This window comes from Halichoerus grypus, chromosome 3 (genome assembly GCF_964656455.1).
Source record: "Halichoerus grypus chromosome 3, mHalGry1.hap1.1, whole genome shotgun sequence".
NCBI classification, from domain to species: domain Eukaryota; kingdom Metazoa; phylum Chordata; class Mammalia; order Carnivora; family Phocidae; genus Halichoerus; species Halichoerus grypus.
The window spans coordinates 152,855,049-152,877,177 of NC_135714.1; the positions used below are offsets into that span (position 1 = coordinate 152,855,049).

Here is a 22,129-nt window from a genome sequence, read left to right on the forward strand (position 1 = left end):
GGACCCAGCATAGCTGAGGTTGGGTGTGGGTGTAGGGGTGGGGGAAGAAAGTGATTTCAGTGGGGAGGGTGGGGAGGAAGTCAGGGGTCTGATCAGGCAGGGTCTGTGGGGCCCTGCAAGGAGCTTGGGTTGATGCCAAGTGCAGTGGGAAGAGTTACATAGATAAGCTCTAGGATCAGACCTGATGTTCAGAGAGGAGAGCAATGGCTGAGCTAAGAGATCCAGGGATGAAATTATGGGGTAGAGGCATTTGGGAAATGATGCCAAGTGCACAAATTTGGGGGCCATTCTGGAGAGCGAACCAATAAGACTTGGTAGAGCTGGTATTGGCAGTGATAGAAAGGAGAGGTGGTGGTTTCTAACTGAGTGTGTTGAGATGGAAGAGACTTTGTTGGGGAACAGATTTGGGGGACTGGATCAAGAATTAGCAGCTCTATCACTTTTCCTTACTTCTGGGTTTTTCTGATGCTTCCACATGAACATTGGCAGGGGGCGGGGGATGGGCCACTTACACCCACGTAGCCCCCAAGTCTGCCTTTTTTAGTTAAGCCCACACAGAGGAGTTATCCTATACGTAGGGCTCTGATGGCCACGTTCCCCCAGCATCCCGCATTTGTCAGGCACCTGCCGTGGGCCAGGCGCTGTGTTGGGAACACGCTTGCGAAGACATCTGCCCTTCAGGAGTTTGTGTCTGGTGCGGCACATTTTAAATTCTGTGATAGCTGTATGTACAGAGGAGGGATATATAACTGCTTCTAGGGGCATGACAGAGGAGGTAGCGTTTGATCTGGGTCTTGATGGAGGAATAGGAGCTTGCTTTAAAGAGAAGTTTGGGTGGCTCTTGTGGACAGGGGAACTATAAGCGCCAAGAGATGGAGACCTGGGAGAGCGAAGAGCAGACAGGGAGTGAGGGGTCGTGGGCGCCGAGAGCAGAGGGTGTATTGTGGTGAGTGTGGGGGACAGCGGTGGTGATGAGGATGATGCTCCCAGTGCTAGTTAAGACTTTTGGGGAAGCTCAACTGTGTGCCAGAGAATAGTTTAAGAGCTTTACATGGATTAACCCATGAAGGTCCCATGGCAGCCCTATGAGTAGATACTTTTTATTGTTCCCATTTTATAGATGATGAAACTGAGGTCCAGAGACTTTAAGTAACAGCATGAGGCAGCCACCAGGCTTGTAAGCGATCCAGCTGGATCCTTGCCTACGTAGCTGGGCTCCAGGGCCTGTGTCCTTAGCCCGGATGGCTGTGTCTGAGTCTTGAAGAGACAGACTTAGGTGGGCTCTGCAGGAAGTGGTTACTGATGCAGGGAGGGAGCAGGGGTTGATATGCACTGGGGACCCATCAGCTCTAGCGTGTGTGTGTGTGTGTGTGTGTGTGTGTGTTTATGTATCTTAGATGCAATTATGCTGACAAGGTCAGAAGATGATGCTTCTGCTTCTTGCCCCTGAAATCTCTGCTCAGGGTTTGGCTTTTTGAAAATGTCCTTAGTCTTCCAGAGCATTTCGTGCATGCCACCTCAGCTAAGCACGTAGGGAGAAGCCTTGCTGTCTTACTGTGGAGCTAAGCTTGGCTGACCAAGGGGTGAGGGAATGGGCCCGAGGCCCGGGACCCTCCCAGCTCCCCTAGACGCCTATTAGCGATAAAGACACACAGCCTTTAACTGGCCTGTCCTTGGGTAGGTTTCTAGTCTACCCCTGGAGACCAAGAGAGCTTGGCCAGACACAAGTGGGTGGCTTATCCAGTTAGTGAGAGATTTGGTATTAAAACCCAGTGCTCCCCATTTCCATATGGTGCAAGTTCCTTCTGTCTTCTAAGGTCTCTCTAGGAATCCCTCAGAGAAAACCCCAGGCATCCCCAGATACACTCTGAGCCAGGTGTGTCCCCCTCAACCCTCTAATTCAGATAGGGGGCAAGACTGGAAGCCCCCGGACGGGACCAGAAGCTCCAAACAACCACAAGAGCTTGGGGCTGGAACTTAAAGGTAGAGCCATCTCTGAGCACAGAACCAGCCCTGCTCAGGGAGCACCCACAGGGGATGCGCTTCTCCCGAGGGCGAGCGCTTCTCTTAGAGAGGATCAAAAGCAGATCTGACTTGTTCTAACAGGTGACACTCCACCATGCAAAACTTCACAGGTGCCCCAGAACCCTGGGAGTGGCGGTCAGGCAGATGTTGGCTAAGAGTCCTCATAAAGGTACTTCTGGTGTCAAAACACTTGAATCTCATGACTTAGTGTCCAAAGGGATTTAGAGCAATGGGATCTTTCGAACTGAAGAGGATGAATAGGCCTTCTAACCCACTCTCCTTGTTTAACATATGGGAAGTGGAAGCACAGAGAGAGGTAAGTAAGTTGCCTAAGGTCACACAGCAAGGAAGGCTCTCAGAAGAGGCTCCTCTTCCCGCCGCACTGGACCTGCAGTTGAGATGGTAGCCTGGCATCTACAGGATGGAGTTCAAATACCAAGCCTCACCCAGGTCGTTCTTCCTACCCCCGACCTAGCCATCAATAACCACCGTTTCCAGCACCAAAAAACCAGCATCTTTACTAAGACCAGGAAGCATGAGACAATATTAAACCCTGCCTTCAGACACTGGTGTTCTTTTAAACAAACGCCGAGTTCTAAGACCTAATTAGGGCCTTTGCTTTCTATCCCTTTGGTGTCAACCTCCCTAATAGTCTTCTTTCTTAACTTCACTTGCTCGCTTCTCTTACATCAAAGCCCCTCCAGTGACTTGTACTTTAGCTTCACATTTTACTTCTTTTTCTAGCCAGAGCCCTGACAGCATCCAAGCGAGTCACAAAGGCAAGTGTTCAATCACATATCTCTGCTCCTTTTGAGCTAAACTGTCCATGCCTTTGTCTTCAGCTGCCAGCCTCCAAAGCCCTCCTCTCTTCCATAGTGAGGACGAAATGCATCCTGGAGGAAACTTCTCCGGCGTCAGTCTCCCTGGTCAGCTTGCCTTTCCGTGTGAGGGGCCAAGCTCTCAGGAGGAGGGAAGGCCCAGGGGGCTGCTCCTTAGCTGTTGGATGCCTGAAATAGCCCCCCCCCCCCCCCCCGCCATCCTCCTGCTCCTCCTCTCACAGTGCAAAACTTCCATGTCCCTCTTCTTGGGAGATTTCTTTTTTCTCATGTAAAAAAATGCATTCTGGTCTCTTACCGGTCCTGCTCCTATGGACATTAGCTGTCACTCTCAATGTCTGGGACACAAAAGTTACTTCCTTGATCATTTTAAGATTCTGGTTAAAAGATGAAGCTGCCACACAGAAAGTGATGGTAATCTGGTCGTATGGCTCGAAGGTGATGAATCTGTGCTTTACGCCAGAGCTATGAATTTCCCACTCAGTTTTCTCATTACCAGAAAGTAAAATTTGCCATTAAAACAACCGATCCGGGGGGGCACCTGGGTGATGCAGTCAGTTGAGCGTCCAACTCTTGGTTTTGGTTCAGGTCATGATCTCATGGTCATGGGATCAAGCCCCATGTGAGTCTGCTTCAGATTCTTTCTCCATCTCCCTCCGCCCCTCCCTGCTTGTGTTCATGCTTTCTCTCGTTCTCAAATAAATAAATAAATAAATAAAATTAAAAAAAAAAAAAAAACAAACGCAATTGATCTATTGCATCAAACAACATCAGAAAATGAATCACCTCGTCCAGAGTCACAGGGAGCCTCTGTGCCCCCCAGCCCTTACCAGTGGATGGAGCCCTTCTCCCTCGCTCACTCCCGTGCTGAGCTGGAGTCGCCCATCTCCGAGAGCTGCTCCATGGTGTCAGACTAAGTCGGAACAGAGGTCTTCCAGCCTTTGAGGTCAGTTTCCAGGCTGCCTATCACTTGTCTGTGGCTTAGCTGGGAGCAGGTAAAGAAAGGAACAGATGTGCAATCCCCTGTTCCCTCCCTTCTCCTGGCTGTCCTGTATCTTCTTCACCCTTAACTGAAAGGAAGAGACATGCACGGGCATGACTGCCTTCTCCAGCAGGAACACAAACTTGGCCTCTCCTGTTGCCCCCGTGGTGGGGGGAGTAGTGAGTGCTTTCCCCCCTCTCTCCAGCTCTGTTTCGTGTGCTCCTTCTGAGGAGACACGCTCCTTCTCTTCTATGTGACACCTACTTGGTGTCTGCACACAGGGTTTCCTGACCAGCCAACTCCAAGGTACAGTCCTGCTTCAGCTACCAATGGCTCTTTGTTCAACAGCACTTTTTAAAACCATATACTTTTAGGGGCGCCTGGGTGGCTCAGTCGTTAAGCGTCTGCCTTCGGCTCAGGTCATGATCCCAGGGTTCTGGGATCGAGCCCCTCATCAGTTTCCCTCCTCCGTGGGAAGCCTGCTTCTCCCTCTCCCACTCCCCCTGCTTGTGTTCCCTCTCTCGCTGTGTCTCTCTCTGTCAAATAAATAAATAAAATCTAAAAAAAAAAAAAAAAAGTATACTTTTAAACAGAATTTGCAGGAGTTTTCAGCAGAGACCTGCACTCCTCCAGTGCACGTCTCAGCTTGAATCTGCATACAGTTCCGAGGCCCTGGCTGAGACGGCCCCTAACAACTGGCAAGAGAAAAGGAGAGGCAGAGTTCTTTTCTTTTTTAATCATAGTAGGAACACTACATGTGAAATCCAGCCTCTTAACAAACTCAGATCTTTAAGTGCAAAAGAAAATGTGGTGTGTTCATACGAAGGAGACTTCTTAAAGCAGCAGGACAAATATAAGAAAGGCAAACTAAATTGATTTCATTATAGTTACCACCAATGGAACAGCAATTGGCTACCTGGAAATGTTTGTGCGTGAAATGCCCAAACACGGAGGTCCATCCAGACAAGGCTTCCTCGCACGGGCTGTCCAGTACCTCCTTGCAGGGGAAGGCTCCGAGGGATGCAAATTCAGAAGCCTGAGCTGTAACTGTAATTGGGCCCCTTATTCACTTATTCAATAACTATTTATTAGGCACCTACAATGTGCCAAGCACTGTTCTAGGAGCTGGGGGCGGATATAGCCACAAACAAAACACAGAGAAAGTCCTGCCCTCATGGAGCTTACATTTCTTGCAGGGAGAGGCAAACAAGGAACAAAACAAATATCTTGTTTTCTATATTAGCAAATGAGAGGCACTCAAGAGAGTGATGAATCTGGGAAGAGAGACGGGAGGGGAGCAGAGCTATGGGCAGTTTTCAGTAAGGTGGCTGGAAAGGTGACCTCTGATCAAAGATGTGAGGATGGGAGGGAGCCAGCCCCGCAGATTTTGGAAGCGAGAGTGCCAGGAAGAAAGGACAGCCAAGGGCAAGGCCTTGAGCTGAGAGAGCGCCTCCCATGCCTGAGGAGTGGCAGGGAGGCTGAGATGGGTCTCTCAGCTGCTTCAGGAGCTTAGCCTGGCCTAGAGGTCTGGCCCGCAGAGCTGCTGCTTTGTTTTGTTTTGTTTTGTTTTATTTAAATAGCTTTATTGAGATACAATTTACATACCATTCAATTCATCCCACTTGAAGTGTGCAAGTCACTGGCTTTAGTATATTCGCTGAGTTGTTACCATCGCTACAATTCATCTGAGAATATTTCCATTGCCCCACAAAGACACTTCACCCCTCTTAGAGCTGCCCCCCCACCCCATGAAGTCTACCCCCAACTTCCCTGCAGAGGGCAAACGCTGGCCGAAGGAGCACTGGGTGGGGAGTCCGCTGTGCTAGAATGCCCTGCTGCATTCCGGGCAGATCCCTGCAACCCCATCTTCTCTGGGCCTGGCTACTATGCATGAGGATAGGAGGGACTCCTGAAGACCCTTTCAGCCCTGATAGCCTGTGACTCTAAGGAAGAAAAAAGGGAGGGGAGAATCTCAGTGAAACTGGGGCAGTAGTGGTCTTTAATTAGCCTTGACATTCACATTAGAGACGATCGCGGGAACTTGGAGCCCCGGGAAAGACCGCAGTGAAATGATCTTCAAAAGATCTTTTCTATTCCTTAAGATTCCCAAGGAAAGAAAGCCTCGAGTTTCACAAACAATGCCTTCCTGTGTCTCACTGAGGCCACTGGGGAGGGGGGCAGAACAGCAGAGACCCCGAGAAGGAAACCCTGGGGGGTGACCGCCCTCGGCTGTTCCACATCCTGCATGGTTATGGGCGAATCACCCTCTCTGAGCCTCAACTTGTCCATCTGTAAAATTTACCCCCAGGGCCCCATTCGATTCTGGACCCAGCTGGAGGTGTGAGGCTGGTCAGGACATCAAGAGGAGTTCTAGGGTGTGGCATTCACTCGAGGGCCAACCAGAGGTAAGGATGGGTCCGAAGCTGACCAGAGGAGAGCTGAGATGAATTCTAGGCCTTCTTGTGCATTCAGGCCCCCCGCGCCCCAGGCTGCCAGGACCTGGAGCTGAGGAGCCTGCCGGCTGGAGAATCTGCCCCCCTGTGACAAACGTGGGGGCCCCCGCATTCCCTTTACCCTTCAGCCTTCACCAGTGACAGCCCAGAGCTTTGAGTCCTTTTCTGGGTGTCTGCATGCTGGTCTCCTGAGACCTTCGCCTGGAAGAAAAGTTGCTGTGTCCTGTTTTGTGTTGCAGAGAGCTCCCAGTGTGGAATTCCCACGCCGGGCTTCACGCATCTGCTCTGCAGCCTCTCCAACAAGGCCTTCACCGCTTTGAGCCTCGGGGGTCTCATTTGTAAAGCACAGCTAATAGCTCCCGCCTCAGAGGGCTTTTGTCAGGAGTACGCGAACCGCATTTGTTCTCGGCACACGGGAGGCCCTCCGACAATGGTGGCTGGTATTTCTACCGCCAGCCACGGAAGGCGCACCCTGCTGCCACCCTCAGCAAGGCTCTGACTGGACACCATTTTCCCCGGAAGGCTTTTCTCGTCCAGGGCCACCGACTGCTGAGAAGTTGAGCTCAGGGGCCAGGACCACTCCCGAGTCAGGCCCACACGGGCACACACAGCCCCATCTGCTCGGCAGTCCTGCTTCACTGCTCCCCTGAGCGGTGATACTCAGATACTCAACAGTATCTGAGAACCCCCCGCCCCCTCGGCCCTTCCCGAGCTTCTGTCACAGCTCGGTCCAGAAGCATGCTAGTACAGTCGAGCGGTGAGCAGAGGCCGTGGGGCCAGGACGCCCACAGTCCAGTTCTAGTTAATCAAGGTTGGTCATCCTCAGGGCCTCAGTGGCCCCAGGTAAAGGAGCCCAAGACCATTTTAGCCTGCAGAATTTCTAGGGCTTTGACAACCATATCATATCTCACTCCATGGGAGACAGGATCCACTCTGACTCCCAGCCTTTTAAGATTTCATCAGCTTGGGGTGCCTGGGTGGCACAGTCGGTTAAGTGTCCTACTCTTGGTTTCGGCTCAGGTCGTGATCTCAGGGTCGTGAGATCGAGCCCCACATCGGGCTCCAAGCTCAGCACAGAGTCTGCTTGAGATTCTCTCTCCCTCTCCCTCTGCCCCTCCTGTTTGTGCTCTCTCTCTTCTCTCTCTAAAATAAATAAAATAAATCTTTAAAAAAAATTTATCAGCTTCTAAATCACTATAACTTTCCAAGACCCTTCCTACACAAAGCCTACAGGCCCTGCACCATCACGCTTCTGAAGGGGCAGGGGATAGGAGGACGAGGAGGCTGCAGTGAACTTTGCGTTTGCCTCAAGAGTTCTGATCTCATCCTATACTATTCCAAACAGGCCAGGAACAGCACCCTTGACATCCCATGGCAAAACTCAAAAACTCCAAGTCTAGATTTTATCAGCCCAAAACAGAGGAAAAGCAATGCCGAGAAGCTGAGCAGAGCAGTCTCTCAAAGCCATTCTCCTCTAGGCTGAAGCTTTCTGCTCCCTCTAACTTGGCTGCTAATTCATTTCAATATCAGTAATATTAAAACTTAAAACTATCACACGTGAGGCATTTTAGAATTTCTAGAGCACTCTGACATTTGTCCTGAGGCTCAGGATTGTTGACATGACCATCATGAATGCACTTCTTTGGCACCATGGAATACTCAATGGATATTCAATGTGTATATACACTATATATATTCATTCCTTCTATATAGATATATGGCTGTACACACACTATATAGAGATATATGAATATATTGTATAGTATGTATATATATATATCAAAGATGTGCCCATATGTTTTATACTCATAATTCATTAAATACTCCAAATCGGCATTTTTACGCATGATTCACAAACAATAAAATAAGGCTAGATCTGTTTGTACCAAGGCCCATGCCCTTTGCAGGGCATCTCATGACCTGGGTTAAAATGCACTCACTCTGGGAGCATCAGGGCATTGAGCCTGGTTGGCCATGTGCTCCTTAAGGAGGAGGGGTGAGAAGGGGTTTACTGGAACTTTTCAGCGACAGCAGATGGCCTTCTTCACTGTGTGCTCCAGGCCAGCCAGGATCCAGGCGTCTGTGAGTCCTGCACCACACCAGCGGAGTGGCTGACATTTGTTCTAGAATCTCTAAAGTTTGTCTTCCTCCAGCTGGTGGTGAAGATAGTATTTTGATAGTGCTGACAGCATCTTAGAAAGAAGAGACAAGTGGACAGAGGGCTGGCTTTAGCTTTCCTCTGCTGGGTCCTTTAAATATCAGTGCTTGACCTTGAAGCTCCTCTTAGGGAGTGCTGCTACCTTCCTATTATCCACCCTGCTCCCAGTGGCCGTGAGGCCCTGGTGTGTGCTGCTCAGGAGAGACTCATCCTACAGATGTCAGACCCAAGGGATGCTGTTCTCACAGCCTCTCTCGGCATCACACTGTGTCTGCGCCCCACGGGCCTCTTCCAGGATAGTCAGTCCTAGGGAAGAACTTTTTAGAAAGCTTCAATCTCCAGCTATTAGACACACCCAGGTTTCCAGTTTGTTTTTTGACTTACTGAGAACATTGAGGAAGTAGGAATACCCAAATCACAGGGCTTCTTAACATCATCAGTACAGGATCTGGGGCCAAATAATTTTTTGCTGTGTGTTGGGAGGCTGTCCTGTGCATTACAGAAGGTTTAGCAGCACCCCTGGCCCCTACGCTCTAAATACCAGTAGTACTCACACCCGGTGTTGTGACATTGCCAAATGTCCCTGGTGGGGGTGGGGACAAAATCACCCCTGTTGAGGACCTTTGCCCTGCTGTTAAATGGATGATGATGGGTGTTGTGGGCTGAATCTGGCCCCCTCTGGATTGTTTGGTTGCATAGAAAAGGCCCCCTGTTTCTTGCTCTTCCTAAGAGGGTCAGCAGGGTGCCAGAGGTCAAAGCAGGAGAATAAAAGGACATGCTTGATGCAGTAACCTCAGGCAAATCCTCTTACCTCCTTGAGCCTTGGTTTCCTCGTCTGTAAAATGGGGCACCAATAGACATTTCATGGGATTATCGTCAGGATTAAATGAAATAACACAAGCAAAGTATGTGGCATAGTGCCTGATACATAGGAAACACCCAATAAATGTTAGTTCCTTTCATTTCTCTCTTCTACCCTCGAGGATTTCTTCCTCAGGGACAAAGGCATACATGTTGGCTCCCAGGAAATTCCCTTGTCTCACATTCAGGGCTAGAGGTGGGCGGTTGTGAAGGCTGGTGGGGTCACTGGCCCCTTTCCCTACGGGCCCGTTTGGGAATCAGTGGATAGCTATGGGCTCTTTTATGAGAAAAATACCCATGCAATATTGTATATAGTTTCAGAAGGACCAGACTAAATCGCTGCCCTTGGAACATATGCACTTAAAAAGAAAGAAAGAAAGAAGAAAGAAAGAAAGAAAAGAAAGAAAGAAAGAAAAGAAAGAAAGAAAAAGAAAGAAAGAAAGAAAGAAAAAAGGAAGGAAGAAAGAAAGAAAAGAAAGAAAGAAAGAAAAAGAAAGAAAGAAAGAAAGAAAAAAGGAAGGAAGAAAGAAAAAAGGAAGGAAGGAAGAAAAGGAACAAGTAAGAGAGTAAGAGATAAAGTCTATCAAGGTGGTGGGGGAAAGGCTAAGGTAGAAAATAAAGCATGGAAAGTGGGAGGAGACATGGCGGGGGGGTGCAGTTTTCAGTGTGGCAGTCAGGGATGGCCTGGCTTGGAGGATGGTCTCTGAGTCAAGGGCTTGGTGAGGCCCTAGGATATCTGGGGGAAGGGTATTTCAGGCAGAGGAAGGGCAAGTGCCTATGCCCTCAGTCAGGAGGGAGCCTGGAGCACATCTGGGGCCGAGGGAGTGAGGAGCCAGAGGCAAGTGACCACCACCAGCAACCCCCCAACCCCTGGCAAGAGACTGGGTCCTATAGGGCCTTGCGAGAAAGCCTGACACCATGAAAGGAACTTAGATCTACACCCACTGGGGAAGGGAGCTCCTGAAGGGCACGAGCAGGGAAGTGACAGGTTATACTTGTTGTTCCCAGGCAGTATCATGGGGGGCCCCCGAAGGCCCTTGAAAGGACCCACCATGGTGTTAACCCTGAACAAGGTGGCACATCAGTCAGGAGAGGCTGCCCATGTCGCCATGTGCAATACCCAAACAATTCTGGTGCCTTCAAACGTTGATTGCATTTCCTGCTCGCTGCATGTCTGTCACAGGTCACTGGTGGGGCAGCTTATTCTTGGAGCATGGGAGAGCATGGCCTTCTGCCTGGAAGTGACACACGTATTTCTGCTCATGTGTCCCTGGTCAGAGCCAGCCCCAGACCACACCTGAGTTCAACAGGGCAGGAATGCATATCCTTCCGTGGGAAAGGTGCAGAAAATCAGTGGCCACGGGCAGCCTACCTTGCCTGGGAGGCCACGCGGAGGGGCATACTGTAGCTTAGTCACTTTGGCCGGATTGCGAATAGACTTTTGGGACAAGGGCAGATGCAGGGAAATGAGCTAGGAGGCCATTCCAACAGCCCAGGCAAGGGAGATGGATGAGAGAGATGCTTCCACACATACTGGCACACTCAGGGCCTTCCAGAGGTGGGTCCTCAGTTTGGCAGGCCCACAAATTTGACTTTGTCAGTGCTCACAGAGGTGATCAGAGGGCTGCCACACAGTAACCAAACTGATAAGAAATTGTTGTATAAAATCGGAATGCTGATTCATCAGTCTGGGTATGGCTGAGGAGACACACCTTCCCTGGTGTTTACAAAAGGACTCTGAATTCAGGAGTTTAGGCAGGCCTGAGTTCAAATCCTTTTTCTGTGATTTCTTAGCTATTTGATAATGGAAAAGTTCCTTAGCCTGTGAGCCTTAGTTTCCCCATCTTCAAGTCAGCCCATTACTTCAGATACCTTTGCAGGGAAGAATAACTGAGTTACTGTGTGTCACGTGCTTAGCCTGGAGTCTGAGCCACAGTAGAGGTTCAGTAGAGGGGAGAGATCATTATTATTGAAATCTTTATTAGCGATTAGCAGATGACAATCAGCCTGGATACAGAGCCAATAAAGAGATATTTCCTATAAACCACGGTAAGATGATGTTCTACAACACAGACTATCTGTGTAGTGGCCAAATTCTGTCCCCCTTGGCCCATCTCCCTGATGTTAAAGAGCTTTTTCTTCAGGATATGGTATGGTTTCTCAGATGTCAGCTTTCCTGAGACCTTCCAGTCTTCCTGCCCTCTGTTTACACCAAGCCATTTCGATTGCCCTTGTCGGTCCCGAGGGTGCCATCCACAGATGGTGGATGCCATCTTCTGTTTGGGCCCTCGCTAAGGGTCAGTCTGGAAATATCAAGGATGTCTTAAGGTTACCCCATGTGGTAACCTCTTATGGGGATCACACCCTCTCCAAACACAGAGATGTGACCAAAATGAAGATGTCAATGCTTGCAAAAGACTGAGGGTCAAAGAAGACTGTCAGACCTTCAGTTATTTACTGTGAGCATATTGTTAGTGAAAGTTTAAAAAGGGGATTGGTTTCTTAGTTGCTTTTACATCAAATTTACTAAGTATAATTCTGACTGATAGCCAGTAATGCATTGGTTTGCCTAGAAGTATGGTGTTGGAATATGGAGGACAGGCTTATGGGGCCCATCTAACTTGCAATGAGGCCCACTAAATTTTTCAAGAAGGATAATAGATCCTGACAAGCGGTGTGCTGGTAAATGCTTAACAACCAGTTCTTTCAAGCCTCCAATATGACATCAGCCAGCCCACAAAATTCCTGCAAATTTCACAATTGGATCTCACAAGCCAGGATGAGCCAGCTCAAGCACACTGATCATGGCGGAGGAGTGAGATAATCCCAGGTTCCATTGTTAGCTCTCTTGCTTACTACCTGTGTAACTTTGGCCAAGTTACTCAACGTCTTTGGCCGAGTTACTCAACATCTTTTAGGTGGCACCCACAATGCTGGTTTCCTTCCCCCAGTTGCCTAAATGGGAAAGTAACTTTGTACCAGTGCTCCCTTGCTGTGTCTCCTGGGTGGAGGTGAGGACAGGAGACAGGCAGGAATGTTTTGAGAACTGTGCACACAGCTGCTTTATCTTTTTTTCTGGGAGCATTTCCAAGAAGAGACTGAGCTTTTTAAAAAAATGTTGGAAAATAGGGGAAGTTGGATGGGTAGAAAGTGAAGAACCACCCATCTAAAAGGAACTCAGTGTGGGGAAAATACACAAGGGGGACTTGAAGAGTAAATGGTTGAGTTCCCCTAATATTAGCTTCAGGGAAGAGGTGAGGGTCGAAAGAGGTGAGGGTCGAAAGAAGCAGATGTTGACCTTGACTGACCTTGATGTGCAGATAGACAAATAGCCAGCTGAGCATGTTTCTTGGCTTGGGGAATCTCTAGGGGTACCATACCATACAAATTAGGTGAGTATGTCAGAACATGGCTACAGCAACATTGAAGTCTTTCAACTTCAGGTTCAGTTTCCTTACCTGTGAAATGGGGATAATAGCCCAGCAAAAAAAGGATGACTAGGGCAATAGCTAACGGTCAAGTGTGAGGACGGACAGACAGAGTGGATCCAAATGCCAAATGTCACACAGTGTCAGGAGAGACAAGTCGTCTGCATGGTGCAGGAATTGGTTGAGGACTTCAAAGAGAACTCTCCATTGGAGTTGGGGGTCAGGAGTAAAGGGGAGGCAGCGAAGTTAAGGGAACAAGGGGATTACCCTCGAGAAGTTAGGAGGAGAAGAGACAAAGGGAGGTGGATCTCACTGGCAGAAGGTGCAGGGATCCAGGGAAGATCTAGTCTTTATAAGACCGGAGGAACTTGACCGTGGTTATATGCTGATGGGAGGGAGCCAAGAGAGAGGGGGTTGGGAGTCTTCACAGCTGACTCTTCCTACCCCTGTTCCACCCTGTGCTCAGTGCCCCATCCAATCCCTCTTCTAAGTGTTTTTCCAACATGTGATTTAGTGGTGGTACTAAGCCCTTGTAGCAGAAAGGTGGGGGACAGCAGCTGGTGACAGAGCTGGGCATGCACATACCACCCCGCAGAGCAAGGTCCTGCTGTTGACCTCATCCACTCTCACTCAGGAAGGCTTGTGGCCATCTCTAGATACCCCTAGGGGTTCTCAGAGTACTCCTCGAACCCACATGCTGTGTTCTCCCCTTGAGATACTGTAGTGTCTGGTTTCTCCTTTAGCTTCTCTTTCTGCTGATGTGTTGGAGCTCCCACTTGCTGGCCCCTTCGTGCAGCCCTGCCCTGGTTGTTGCCCCGCTTTGGGCTTGTCATATCTCAGCTTCCCTACCTCACCCTGGTGGCTGTACCCTGATCCTCCCACTGCATCGTATCTTTCCTTCGGATTCTTCCACTTCATCTGTCCCTTGCCCTCTGATTTTAGAGTCCTGTCCTTCCCCAGACACCATGTTACTATGTTTCTCATGCAATGGGACATCCACACTCACATTTTTTTGTTTTGTTCCCCGACGGGCAATAGTTCAGCTGAGAATGACCCTTGGATATTGCACTGACACCACCAAATTGGGCCTTCCCTGATGACTACCCCTCCTTGGTAAGGGGTGTCCAACTGCAGATTGCAGCCCCTCACGCTCTGTTCCATTGGTCATAGGTATGGCCATTCCATTTCTGGAAATCGTAAACCCTGGGCCTAGTGATCAGAACCTGAGGGCCCCTCTCCCGAGCTTTTCTCAGGGGGAGTGACCCCCGAGGAGGTTCCAGCTTAGCATCTTCCCAGCTGGTGGGGCTGGGCTCCAGTGGGCTCAGTGGGCCAGCTGCAAGCCCCGCCTCCTGGTCTGCACCAGGAAAAGTGAGCAAGCCGTGAAGGTCACTGCCCAGAACTTGTCACAGCTGAACGTGAAGTGTTTAACAATTTCTAGTCTGATCTTTGGAATACAGAGAGTGATCAAGCCATAGTGGGAGCAAATTGTAAATTCTCCCAGGCCTGTCTGAGAATCTCACAGGGGGCCACAAGGCCCCTTCCAAGGCCGGTTTCCCTGGGCTTGGGTCTTGGCCAGGATAATGCATTGACTTTTGGGTTGACCTCAGGCATGACAGAAATCTTCCGGGTGAGCCACAGCAGTGAGGGAAAACCTTGCCCTTCTTCCCTCTGCAATGGAATACACTGTAGGCCTTTGAAGATTAATCACCCGACAGAGGGAAACGATCTCAGTTAATTCTGTCGGAGTCACCTCTTTCTTTGTGGCTTGAATGTTACTCTCCTGAGGAAGGTGGACTAGAATGCAAATTTGGTTTGTAGCTCCAAAATCAAGGGCCTCTCTCAGATACCCTGTCCACTTAGCAAAAAAATGAAATCCTTTGTACCCAGAGTACCTCAACCATTTTTTCCTCTCCCTTCACCTGGCCTCTTCTAAGGCCATGTCTGGGGGGCCCGTTAGCACAGTGGTGACTTTCAGGGTCCCTGGAGTCAGACTCTGAGTTTGAATCCTGACTCTACTTCTTGACAGACGTATGATTTTTGAAAAACATCTTAAGGTTCTTCTTCTAAAAAATGGAATTAGAGCACTGTACTAGTTTGCTGGGCTGCTGTGATAAAATACCACAGACTGGGTGGCTAAAAAACAGGCCTTTGTTTCTTCACCGTTCTAGAGGCTGGAAGTCTAAGATCAAGGTAGAGGCAGGATTGGTTTGTCCGGAGGCCTCTCTCCTTGGCTTGTAGATGGCCACCTTCTCCACGTGCCCTCACATGGTCTTTCCTCTGTGTGAATGCATCCTTGGTATCTCTGTGTGTCCAAATCCCCTTTTCTTATAAGAACAAAGTCAGATTGGATTAGGGACCCCTCTAATGATGTCATTTAACTTAATCACCTCTTTAAAGGCCCTGTCTCCGAATACAGTCCCATTCTGAGGCCCTAGGGATTAGGGCTTCAACACATGAAATTTTTTTGGGAAGAATGACACAGTTCAGCCTGCAATAAGTACCTACATCACATGGTTCTTCTAAATAAGATAATGCATGTACATGCTCAGTGAATCATGCTGTGTTCTCTGGGATAGTCAGCTACACTGTTAAGGAATACATCTGTCTGGGACTCTCCCTCCCCTGCCCCAGTTGAGCCCCCAGAATTAGCTGGCTTCCCCAAAGCACCTTCTGCTGACAGTCCTTCGAGGATGAGATGCACTTACAGTCCTGTGGGTGTGGGAGGCCACAGGCTTTGTCCAGGGAAATGATGCAAAGTTGGCAAATCATAGGATATTTGATCCATTGACCAAACATAACAAATGTGCCAATGTCATCAATGGGGTCCAGACAAGTTTCTTAGAGGCGACTCGATAACAAGTGTATCTAATGCCCTGTTCCATTGGTTCTTGAGCCCCTGGAGGGCAAGTGTTACCCTCTGTTGAGCAGCCAGTAAGAAACCCAACTCCTTAATGGGATCCTAAAGTGGGCCTGGTTTTCCTGGTCTCTCTAGGTACTCAGCTCTTCAGCAGCACTAACTCTGGACCCACCCTCCAAAGAAAAAAATTTTGTCTAAAGCTTTGCTTAGAACAAGGAATTCTTTGGAGAATGTGGTGAATTAGAAAGTAGCCACCTCCGGACATTCCCCCTGCCCCATAGGATCATCTCTATCGATGCTGCTGGCAGAGAGAGTGGGGCAGGCTCAGCATGGCATTATGTCCCTACTCATGTTCCTTCCTGTCCCTGCTCACCCTGCTCTAGCTCTGAGGAGAAGGGGCTCCAGACAAATGCACTCTTTGTGGTCTTGGGCAGGGCCTCTGCCCTGAGCACCCTGCACACGGGCCAGGTGTCAGAAGTTTCCCCTCTCCCTTTTCCCTCTAACTTGGAGCATTTGCACAATGCCAAGGATGTGGCCTGGCATTCAAGGCCCTCAGGGACCAACAACTTGGTGTTAGAACAGACATCTGCCATTAGAGAAGGCTGATGGCCTTCATCACAAATGACCTCGGGAAAGGTGCTACCTGGTAGGCCTCTGGAGAGCCGAGCTGACAAGGGACAGGGTGCAGGAAGAATGGAGAGCCGGGACCAATGTGATCAGGCAGGCAGAGAGCTGTACCGTGGGCCTAATTGTACTGTCAGTGGTCTTCAGGGTAATCTTGGGCAAGGAACCCAAGCCCCTGTACTTCTGTGTCCTGTTGAATGGGTGGGTTGAAGCGGATGGTCCATGAAGCTTCTTGTGGATATACCATTTGGTGATCTACACTATACCAAGTTGGGAACAGACACGCAGAGAGGTAAGAGTGAGGCTGGGCATCAGCCGGGCCCTCAGATCTGTCTTGCATGTGACTATGTCCCAAGCCCCCCTTGTAATCCGCATTAATGTCTTATGATGTTTGGGGAACATTCATGCGGGACTCTAGAGAGCAATTCCGGAAGCATTAACCAAGAACCAAGCAGTGTACCGGTCAGCTCCGAGGGAAGCAGTTTCTATAACACTTCATGAAGGGTGAGGCAGGAACAGAACACCAGCTCTCAAAACCACAGGAACAGATCTGGAAATGTCATAGGTAACCCAGAAGATGGAATAATGAGGAAGAACTGTACTTGGCATGGCTATGTGATTGGTGGACATGAATTCCTGTTTATTTGTATTTGGTATGGACAAGGCGAATGTCACAACACACAGAATATTGAGATCAGCACAGTGAAGGCTGAGGGGCTGTCCCGCTTCTGTCCACCAAGTCTGTTCAAAAGCAGACATCAAAATAAGCCTGAATTAGACCACGCTCCAGCAAAGCTAAGCTGCTTTTTCTTGCTTCATGAACTTGGCACTCGTGTTTTTCTTAGAACCAGGGAAGTAATACATTTTGATTTATTAGAAGGAACCAAAAAAATCAAGTCTTCTTCCCATTCAGCTTCTGTAGAACTCCCATCTGATTATTAAAGGTTAGCAGTACCACCAAGATTATTAACATCAAGAAACGAGTTCACCAGGAGAGGGCTGATGTCACAAAGATGTTTAAGAGGAACTTTCTGATGATGCTCCAGGATTGGTAATAAGCCTGGCACAGACTACCAAGATGATGGCACATTCCCTGCCTTCTGGAAACCCACAGCCTAAATCATCTGACTCCCAAGAGGACCCGTTCCCCTCCCTTCCCACCCCACCACCAGACAACACAAACTCAGGAGTTAGGTTAGCATGACGACTGTGACTTGGTTGCAGAGTGCAGGTGGCCTCAGCAGGTGCTGGTGGAAATGCCCTTTGTGTACAAAGGGCAGAGCAGGACACATCAAGTACCGTGTTCAGAACTTTCCAGAAAGGTGAGAGGAAACTCATTAGGTGTTCTCAAGATTGGCTTCTATGGAGGAATTGGGATGGTTTCTCCCCTGTTTATTGTCAACAGTGGTTGCTATTGTTTACAAAAGCAATACATACTCATTGTAACAGTTAACAGTCTGGAAGTTTTTCTATGCTCATGCCAACATAATGGTTTTTATTATTGCGCTATATCGTTCTGCAAGCTGTAAGCCCAAGCATCTCTGTGAGATGTTGGAAGGAGTATGTGAGTGAGGTGGGTGAGGAAGGTGAATGCAGGGAGAGTGTAAAATGACAGAGGACTTTGACTCTCCCTGGGGGCTCGGAGGGGAGTGGGATGATGAGCAGAGCCCCAGCGAAAGACCAATCGAAGGCTGCAGGGCTGGGGCAGTTGAATGAGTCTCTTGATGAGCAGGCTCCTGGACCTTTGAGCTGAGAGAGGTTGATGAGGTAACTTTGACTTCAGCCTGGAGAATGTCATAGGGGAATTGTGCTCTGGTATGAGGGTAGGGAACCTGGTAAGGAGATGGGTGCCAAAGGAACAGTATTCAGGACTCCAACTGAATTGAGTTGCATTTAGTTCTGAAATCCGGAGAGAAAGGAAAAACAAAAGAGGCTTCAGATGGAGCGGAGAAAATGCGTGAGGGCGTCGAGCGGGGATGGGGAATCTTGCTTGAGAGGGGGTCATATGGTAATACTTGCCTAATAATTGGTTTCTTGTGGGTGGATTTGGAGAAATTCCACTAACTATATATTGTGTTGAGTTTGATTGAGTTACAGAAATCCAATAGGCAGCCTTATAAATAAAATTGCTCTACAGCAATTGAAGTATGACTTGGGATCAGACACATTCACTTGCCCGCCGAGGAGAAATGCAGGGAATGACGAGCAGAGGATGGTGAGCGGAAAAGGCATTCCTGAAGCATGAGCAACAGTGCTGCTGAGTCAGGACAGAGACCAGACAAGGATGGGCCTCCCAAGCCAAGGCCTCAGAGAACTTTGAGCAGAGTGGTGGGTTGGAGAAAGCAACAAAGATTGGACAAGAATGAGAGAGACAAGAATGAATGAGAAAGGCAACCATCGAAACAGGCAGGATATCTCAGGGTGGTCATAGGCAGGGGATGGAGAAGCTAAATGCAAAAGCCTTAGTTCAGAGGCATGGGCGAGCTGATGAAAAAGCAATGGAGACTCCAGTGCTTTCCCAGAGGAGAACAGTGGTGGAACTTGGGGCAGTGAGCAAGCCGAAGGGCTTCATCATCGGTGATCCCTTCTGTGGGCTCCTCTGAGAGCCACCAGGCTGCTGGGGACAGGGCCACCGACCCCAGCCACACATGTGTGTGCAACAAGGATCCCCGCAAGCTCATGATGCCTTAAAACAGAACACCTGCCGCCCGGCCCATCGCAGATGCAGTCGATCACCACGGTGGCCCCAGTTCTCGGCTCCCTTGGCGAGGCACGTCAGCCTCAGCTTCACTCTTGAGTCGTGGGTCCCCAGGAGTTCCGGACTGGGTTGCGAAAAGTAAAACTAGACCTCAAAAGTTGTCAGGTTAGGGAACAGCGGTGACCTCAAGATCCAGTTCCTGATTGTGTGTTTCTTTCTCCCTCCTCCTTTAGACTGCGGTGTGTGTGGGCGTCTCCTCGGCTGGCAGCCCCGCCCTGCCCGGCGCTCGATGTCCAAGGTTTTGACTGTGTGGGTTTGTGTCTTTCCGGCAGGTGTCTCCTCTGTGACTTCCCTGATGTCCCTGGCTTGGGTGCTAGCCTCCTATCACAAGCTGCTGCGGGACTCCAGGGACGACAAGAAGAGTATGAGCTACAGAGGGGCCGTCATCCAAATCTTCTGGCGCCTCTTCACCATCTCATCCAGAGTTATCTCTTTTGCCCTCTTTGCTTCCATATTCCAGCTCTACTTCGGGATCTTCGTGGTGGTTCACTGGTGTGCCATGGCCTTCTGGATCATCCATGGCGGAACAGACTTCTGCATGTCCAAGTGGGAGGAGATCCTCTTCAACATGGTGGTAGGGATTGTGTACATTTTCTGCTGGTTTAACGTCAAGGAAGGGCGGACTCGATATCGAATGTTTGCATATTATACGATAGTCTTGACCGAGAATGCTACCTTGACGCTCCTTTGGTATTTTTACAGAGACCCGGAGACCACTGACTCCTACGCGGTGCCAGCACTGTGTTGTGTCTTTATTAGCTTTGTGGCTGGGATCGCAATGATGCTCTTATATTACGGTGTGCTGCATCCCATGGGGCCGCGAGTTAAGATTTTGGCCAGCTCCTGTTGTGCCGAGCTGCTCTGGGGCATCCCTTTGCCCCCTGATGTTGAGCCCATGGCGCCTCAGACCCCTGGGTACCGGGGGACCCAGGTCACGCCTACCAGAGCCGTAACGGAACAACAGGAGGATCTCACGGCTGACACTTGCTTGCCCGTTTTCCAAGTGAGACCCATGGGGCCCTCTATCCCGCCGGGGCGTCCTTACTACCCAGAAGGGCCCCTCATTAAGATTGACATGCCAAGAAAGAGATATCCAGCTTGGGATGCTCATTTTGTAGACAGGAGGTTGAGAAGGACTATTAACATTCTACAGTATGTCACCCCCACCGCAGTAGGCATTCGGTATCGAGACGGACCGCTCCTTTATGAGTTGCTACAGTATGAGTCTTCACTCTAAGAGCATCTTGACCCAAGTTGAGAAGGGGACCTTAAGTTTGGTTTGCAGTAAACACCGCTCACAAGAAATATAACCCTCCCTTCCCCCAATACACAAAACCACCACCACCATCACCACCACCAATGCTACAAAAAAAAAAAAGAAAAGAATAAGTCACAACCCCTTCAGATAAGCTTTCTTTCCAGTCGCTGTATGTATACAAAGATATTCTCTATGTTTTGTAAGTAAAAACAAAAAGAAAACTTTTCTTTTGTTTTTTACACATAAGAAACAGTATTGAAAAAAATCCCACACTATGGTTCATAGGGTGGAGAAGGAGGAGTTGTCTCCACTCCAAAAGAAAAAAAAAAAAAAGTTTTATACCTTACACCAAGTGTAGATCATTTACAGGATTGGTGCTGATTGAAAGAACAAAACAAAACAAAACAAAACAAACACAAACAAACAAACAAACAAAACCTTCAACTGCCTTATGCCCTTAGGTGCTGAGTTTCATTAAGTACTGTCATGTTTCCTCATGCAAAACTCTCTGGTGACTTTTGCTCCAGGAGAGGAAAAATTAAACAATCAAATGAAACAAATCTAGAAACAAAACGAAAACCAACCAACAAAAAAACCACAAAGCAATCATTCTTCCTATCCGATTATTTGTATTGAACAAAACAAATTTACCAAAAGCAAAGGCATAGAAAACCCTCCTCTTTTTGGTTTCTCTCCCTGTCCCCTGTCCTTGCCCCTAACTTATCAGCGCCTTCTAGGAGCCAAAAGGCTGGCTGTTTGAAACTCAGATGGCTGGAAAAGGTACTTGAAGGCTGACTATGTGCCATTTTAGCATTCACTTCTAAGAATCGCATTTGTTTCCTGGGGTAAAGCAAAACAGGACAAAACAAAAAGCCACCCCAATAATTCTATAAGAACAGGAAATTCTAAAGCAAATTAAAGGAGATTTCCATTTATGTAATCAAAGAACATCAGTAATAATAAAACTCAGCATAGTAGCAAAAAGAATGACATCAATTTAAAGGCACAATACTTAAATCAGTGACCGGCAAAAATGATTCGTTTTGTCATTTTAAGGCCGTGAAAGGTATACATTTATCACGTGTGATATTGTGTAAGGCCTCTTTTGTTTCCATTTGGTGGGAAGCCTTAAATTGATCTGGAAAGAATTCTTCATTTTTTATTTGTGCTTTTTAAAAATATTAACAAAAGAGGAAAATTAGAATATAAAAAAAGTCAAATTGTAATAACTGACCCATTTCAAAGACTGTTTGGTGCTTCTGTCTTTCACCATTGTGGTTGGCTGAAAGTCATTCAGCTCACTCGGTGCATCTGGGTTGAGTGGGAAATTTTGTGTGTGTGGTGAGTGTGTGTGTGCGTGTGCGTGTGCGTGTGTGTGTGCGTGCCCATAGCACACGTATATATGTGTGTATGTGTCTGCTGCAAGGTCTTGCCAGAAATGTAGAAAACGGATATAAGACAGACTCTGGGTATGGCTGAGGTGGAGTATAAGGGTGCTGGGGAGCGGGCAGCAGGGAGGAGGGGATGGTGCTTGAATATCAGCCCCCGTCTGGATGGCGAGACCCCTACCAGCAGCATACTCTGGCTCTTCGAGGCCACGTTATTTGGGTGAAGATTTGATTCAATTATTTATTTTCACATTGTACCAAGTCGAATTTCTGGAGGTGTTGCAAGTATGTTCAACCATTTTTAAATGTTATTTTTCAAAGTATTACTCCTGTAAGGAATATTCTGTTCTAGGGCTTCTTTTCAATCCCATTGTATCTCTACTTGGGCACACACACACACAAAAAAAAAAAAAAAAGGAAAAGAAAAAAAATCACAAAAAGAAAAAAAATCTCCACAAAAAGATATATATATATATATATATATAAGTGTGTGTGTGTATG

General features: G+C 48.4%; 1 protein-coding gene across 1 annotated transcript in view; it reads left to right on the forward strand.

Moving 5' to 3' along the window:
* The window catches only part of XKR6 (XK related 6), a 308,582-nt gene extending 287,109 nt beyond the window's left edge, over positions 1-21,473 (forward strand). Inside the window, exon 3 of the mRNA XM_036092404.2 lies at positions 19,255-21,473. Coding sequence (XP_035948297.2) covers positions 19,255-20,219 — 965 coding nt within the window. The 3' untranslated portion in view covers positions 20,220-21,473. The remainder of the gene's footprint in view (positions 1-19,254) is intronic.
* The last annotated feature ends 656 nt before the right edge of the window (positions 21,474-22,129 follow it).